This window comes from Python bivittatus, unplaced genomic scaffold, assembly GCF_059951505.1.
Source record: "Python bivittatus isolate LINGU-HERP-01145 unplaced genomic scaffold, Pbiv_v1 ctg000700_np1212, whole genome shotgun sequence".
NCBI lineage: Eukaryota > Metazoa > Chordata > Lepidosauria > Squamata > Pythonidae > Python > Python bivittatus.
The window spans coordinates 74,977,683-74,983,682 of NW_028277098.1; the positions used below are offsets into that span (position 1 = coordinate 74,977,683).

The following is a 6,000-nucleotide window of genomic DNA, read 5'->3' on the forward strand; positions in this document are numbered from 1 at the left end:
TGAGAGAGAGAGAGTGATGGATACCATAGATTGCTGAAACCTTTGACAAACAGGTGTATCAGTCAAATGCTTTAGCGTATCTTCATTCCACAACAGAGGGCTGAAATTCATAATGGTCATTGATCTATTCATTGAAATACAGACCTGCTACAGGCACATAGAAAGGAGTAGAGCCACCCAGTTTTTAATGGGAAAAGAATGTTTGTTTGTTTATTTGTTTGTATTTCATTTCTATAGCCTCCCATCTCAACAAGTGACTCTGGGCAGCAATATAACAGATGAGGCTACCTCTTTCATCTCTTACTTCTCTGTAGTCACTTTTCTCCTTATAGTCTACTTTCAGCATAAAGTCTTAGTTCTGGAAAAAAGCATTTTTGAGCTGGGAGAGTCCATCGAAATAAGTTGGTGGTGAAATGTTTAACATCCCCACATATATGTGCTTTTTTCCCACTAAAACCCAAGGCTCTAGCCTGCTTTGTATGTGTTTAAGGCATACCTGTCATGATGCTGAACAAAAATTAGCTTCGACTCAGATTCCCACTATGATCAGTCCTTTTCTTTCTAGATCCTAACAGGGCAAAATTATTCGTTTGTTTATGAAATACAATGATAGCATCTTTTCATTTGGAAAATTGTGAATGGGTTTGTGGGTTTTTTTAAAAAGAAAAAACCACTTGGAAGCTGCAGTTTTATTAGCTGAAATACATAAAGCTCTTAGATGGGGGAACCAGTTACAGGTTTTAATCTGGTAAGGTATTTAAGAGTTTAGCTGATTTTACAGAAATCTTTGGTAACAAGTAACGTTAGATTAGCATTAGCATCTTTCTTTTTCTTGTGGAACTAGAAGGAGACTTCAGAAGGCTGTTTGCAGCAGCTTGTTTCCATGAACCTGTGTTATAAAGCAAATCCATCTCTATTAGCATTCAGCAAACATAAGATATTTTCAGGCCAAAATGGTGGAGCTATTCATCACCTCTTTTATTAAAAGAATAATCAGAATTAGTTTTTGTCCTAGTCAAATTTAAGATGGCTAAGATAGCAGACTACACTTTTGCTCCTAGAACTTGTGGAAACTGAAAGAAGGGAGAGAAAATGGTTGCTATTGAGAAGAACAGGCAAACTGCTAAGTGTACCAAACTTAGGGGGGTGGGGGAAGAGGGGCAGAGTTTAATTGATCCTTCCCTGTAACTTTCTCATAACTGTCACTAAGAGGAACAGCACAATGGCTACAAAAAAAAAAAAAAAGGAAGCCGATTTTGGTCTGAACTAGTACAACTATACTTCCCAGATCACTCTGTTGTCAGCTTCTACCTTGAGTACTACCATCCAGAGCTGAGTGCCATACTTTAAAAAGGAATTGAACTGAATAGGGGCAAAGAATGGGGAGGATGATCTGGGGAGTGGAACCTGAATCCTACGAAAAGAGACAGAGGGAACTGTGCATAGGTATCCTTGAAAAAGAATGATTAAGGGAGGATATGATGCAGGAAACAGAATAACGATTTCAAGTTAAGGCAGATTCCAGCTGAGTATTAGGAATGGAAGAGCAGTTTGAAAGTGGACCAGATTACCAAGGGTGGTGATCATCTTTACTAAATGGCCCCTTACAACTCTGATACTAAGCTCTGTCTGTCATTTCATTTCAACACATGACTAGGAGGTATAGCAGCCCATCAGAGTCCAGAGTTTGGAGTGGATTTAGAGGTATAATCACCATATTAATTTTTTCTCTAAAGTTACAGCCCAATGCCAGTCTCAGTTAAGTATAACAACAGTGAATTATTTAGACGGGTTATATAACAGAGTGCAATATAGTAGCTAAAAGTGCACATCCACAGTTTGCATATGACCATTAGCTGGGCCAGTGATGTCAACTATAAGAATAGGTACTGCCAGACTCTAGACAATGAAAACAATGTTTTATTATTGATGGAATGTAAGACTTGCACATTTCAAGTCACTCAATTTAGCCCAGCATTGACTACCTGATTGACACCACCACCACCCCTGCCTTCTCTCTGTAAATGCCAGGAATTCAGCCTGGAACCTTATGCATGTAAAGTACATACCCTATCACTGATCTGCTATCTTTGGGCTATAATTTTTGAGGATTAACACCCAAAGAATGATGCACTACCTAAAATTGTATTTCCAATCAGATGGTGTGTAAGGGCCCTGTTGTGAAACAAATCAAAAATAACCAAGTCTGGTTAACAGTTTAAAATAGGGATGGCAATTCACCAGGAATGCCACTTATGTGCTCTGGCTGGTCCAACAGGCTGCTAAAAGCAACAGCTGCAAATGCCTGGATATCTGAGGTGCCATTTGGGCATTAGAACAAAAGCAGTATCCTCCACTGTCCTGTGCTACTGCTCAAAAAGGTGAAGGCTGACTGTTACTTGGGTGGCCAGTCATGATGTTCATTCCCAGTCATAGCCCATGCCCAGCTATGATTAAGATTGACGATGGAATTATAATTGGTCTTATGTCTGTGGAAATGGGCAGCATCAGTGCTGTAATGTCTGAATAGCACACAGGGCTTGGGCGCTTTCCAGTTTCAGTGCTTCCAACTGAGCCAGCTGCCTCCAGATAGGCTAATGAGCTAATCTTACCTGTAAGCAGTTGTTCTGCTTGTAAGGATGAGATGGTTCCCATAGTGCCATTGCCTAACATTCAGGAGCAGTACAATACACCATGCAGAGCCACAGACTTGCTTACTGTCACGGTGTCTGCTTTGTTAGATGTATATATGTGGGGTTATAATTTGGGGTGTTCACATATGGGTGAATTTCAAGCAGAGAAAGGCAAGTTGTGTTTTTTAATTTCCCTACTGTTCTCTTTACAGTCTGGGCCTCACAATTGCACAAGTACAACACATGGGTGCCTGCTAGCCTGATGGTTGCTATGCTGTTTTTTTAGTGGCCTGCCACACTCTCACATCCCCTCTTTCTTTTCTTCCTCTTACAGCATGCTGCCAAGGGACAAGTCACTCTACCTCACTTAAGCCCTGATATCTCCATTCTGCAAAGGTGAACAGGAAGGACACTTAAGTGAGTCTGTGATGCAGGCTACCCAGGTGGGCATCAAGCAAGTCACATGGAAGAGAGCATGGCTTCATATCTTGATTCTGAGAGCAGCCTGACCCTTTTTTTTTCTATCCGTCCCTCCCTCCCTCCCTCCCTCCCTCCCTCCCTTCTTCTCAGAAGTCTACTGTATGTGGAAGCCAACCATGCATAGATCATAAAAGAGCAAAATTTACAAAGGATCACCCCATCCCGCACGCAACTTTCTCGCTTGCTACCAGCTTAGCTAAGGACCATTTTCCTAGCGAACTGCTTTTTAGATTCAGCACAGACTATGGCACAGCACTCAAAGGCATTAGGCTTGGCTCAGCAGGAGGAGACGCTCTTTTGATGACTTGCTAAATGGCACTAAACTTTGTGCAAGACCAATGTGAAGTCTGTGTGAATATTGTACATGCAAAAGGCCTTGAATGTCTGGCAAAGAATTAAAATTCAAAGTAAAAGCAAACCTATTGTTTGGAGGATGGGTGGACAGAGTAGCTGGGAAGCAGAAGTGCAAATATGAGAAGGAAACAATGTGAAAAAAAGACCATGAAAAATATAATTTGTTGGATAGTTGTAAGTAGCTTACTTAAATGTTTTAGAACTGTGCTAAAGACATCTTTAAGATTCTTTTGTGGAAAAAATAGTAGTTTACTTTATAGTAAAGCATTTTATATTAATTGTAGCACATTTTTTTAGTTATACATAGAATGGAGATGTGTATAAAAAAACAAATGAAAAAAAACCTGCCAAACTCGTTTCTATTATTTGTACAGCAAGAAATGGACAATTTATATCCATGTTATATGGCATTATTATATTTTTTTCAGCCATATGTCCATCTATTTAAAATTGCTGACAAGGATTTTTGTCTATTTATGAAAAAATTAGAAAGCAGAATTACAGTTTATGAAAAGTGCGTTTTCCATGGTTTTTTTTTTAATTATTATTTTTTATTTTCTTTGTGGTGCTGTTTTTACAGTACCTGCACATTTTGACTCACAATGCTTATCTTACCTTTCTTTATAATAAAACATAAGAAAAGTAGAATCAAAGGCGTCACATTCTTTTGTGGGCATACATTACTCTGTGCAGCCATTTCTCACCAATGAAAGTACTGTGACATGTGCTTCCAGCAGAAGGGACCTATATTCTTTGCAGCAGTTCAATGGTTATGGGAGTGTTTGTGCACACATGGAGTTTCTTTGCTCATAAAGCATATTTTCTTCACTTTAATGGAGGATTTAGAACACACTGAGGGGATGCATTTACGGAACTGCTCTTTGTTTCAAAATACACAGGGGAACCTGCTTCAACACAAACACCAAAGAGCCCAGAGCATCTTAAATGCTAATACATTTACTCTAGCATAAGTTTTCATGGACTAGAATCTGTCCACCGAGATGTATCTGCTTAATCAGGAATTCTTGTGTGTGTCCTGCGTAAGGCTCTGGACAGTAACTATAGGCTTTAATGAAGAGTTAAGCACCCTTTAATGCATGAACTTTGGCTAAGTTATGATCGCCATTTTAATTAGTTGATATACATAACTCTTGGACCCGTGATACACTTCTGCAAGAATACTCTCCAGCACTGAAGCTCTTAGCTTTTCTGAAAGAGGTGATGGAATCAGGAAACCTAGTACTTTTGTTGTGTGCGTGTGTGTGTATAATTTTTATTAAGAATTTATACATAAATAAAAAGCAAATGTAAAGAAAAATATGAAGAAAAAAGTGCAAAAGGCAAAGCAAAATAAGAAAGAAAAATGGTTAAAGAAACAAAAAAATGTGATTTCTGACCTTCTTTTCCACAGTTATAAACAAACTCATTATCCCTCCTCCCTCTTGGTATTACAAAAATCTCTTCAAACCTTTACAGTGGTACCTCGGGTTACGAATTTAATCCGTTCCGTGACTCTGGTTGCAACCCGATTTGTTCGCAACCCAAAGCAAATTTTCCCATAAGGTTCAATGTAATTACCGTTAATCCATTCCAGCGTCCGCGGACCACGCGTCAAGGGCGGAAAAACGGCCGCGGACCGCGCGGCAGGGCGGAAAAACGGCCGCGGACCACACAGCAGGGCGGAAAAATGGCTGTGGACCGCGCGACAGGGCGGAAAAACAGCCGCAGACCACGTGGCACAGGCGGAAAAATGGCCGCGGACTGCACGGCAGGGCGGAAAATGGCCGCGGACCACGTGGCATGGGTGGAAAAATGGCCGCGGACCACGTGGCATGGGCGGAAAAATGGCCGCGGACCACGTGGCATGGGCGGAAAAATGGCCGCGGATCTGATTTGTATCCCGAGGCGGAGTTCGCAAGCCGGGGTAAATTTTTGCGGCCGGAGCTGGTCGCAACCCAAAAAGTTTGTAAGCAGAGGCATTCGTAACCCAAGGTACCACTGTATTTGTTCCTTTTTCAATCAACAAAACAATAAATTATCACTTTTTTCCATTTTCAACAAGAAGTCCATAGAAATTTTCTAGTCTTTTATAAAAATACTTGTTGTTTTATCCCTGACCAAACAGGTCAGTTTTGCCATTTCTGCCAATTCTGACACGTTTACAATCCATTCCTTCATTGTGGGAATTTCCATGACCCTCCATCATTGTGCATAAAATAATCTTGCTGGGAACCTAGTGTTTTTGCATATGGGCAGGTCCATGGAGAAACTAAATTCTAGATAAGGGAATCCAAAATACAACACATCATGCTTTTGACAATGGCTTGATCTTTGATCTCACATTTGGGAGTGCTGGACTTCAAGAAGAAAGAAAGTTCTACAGGTATTATCTGTCCATAGACATATTTATCTACATCTGTGTGAAAACTGCTTTTGATAGTCATGTCGTAGATGTGGACTGACACACAGAATCAAATCCCATCAAGTTTGTTGGACTTACTTCCAGGTAAGCAAATATACAAATGTAGCCTTA

General features: G+C 40.3%; 1 protein-coding gene across 2 annotated transcripts in view; it reads left to right on the forward strand.

Annotated features, from left to right (window-relative positions):
* Positions 1-3,165, forward strand: part of TOX2 (TOX high mobility group box family member 2) — a 253,594-nt gene extending 250,429 nt beyond the window's left edge. For both annotated transcript variants that reach the window (XM_015888360.3, XM_025167551.2), the window contains one exon: positions 2,968-3,165. In XM_015888360.3, coding sequence (XP_015743846.1) covers positions 2,968-3,004 — 37 coding nt within the window. In that variant the 3' untranslated portion in view covers positions 3,005-3,165. The remainder of the gene's footprint in view (positions 1-2,967) is intronic.
* The last annotated feature ends 2,835 nt before the right edge of the window (positions 3,166-6,000 follow it).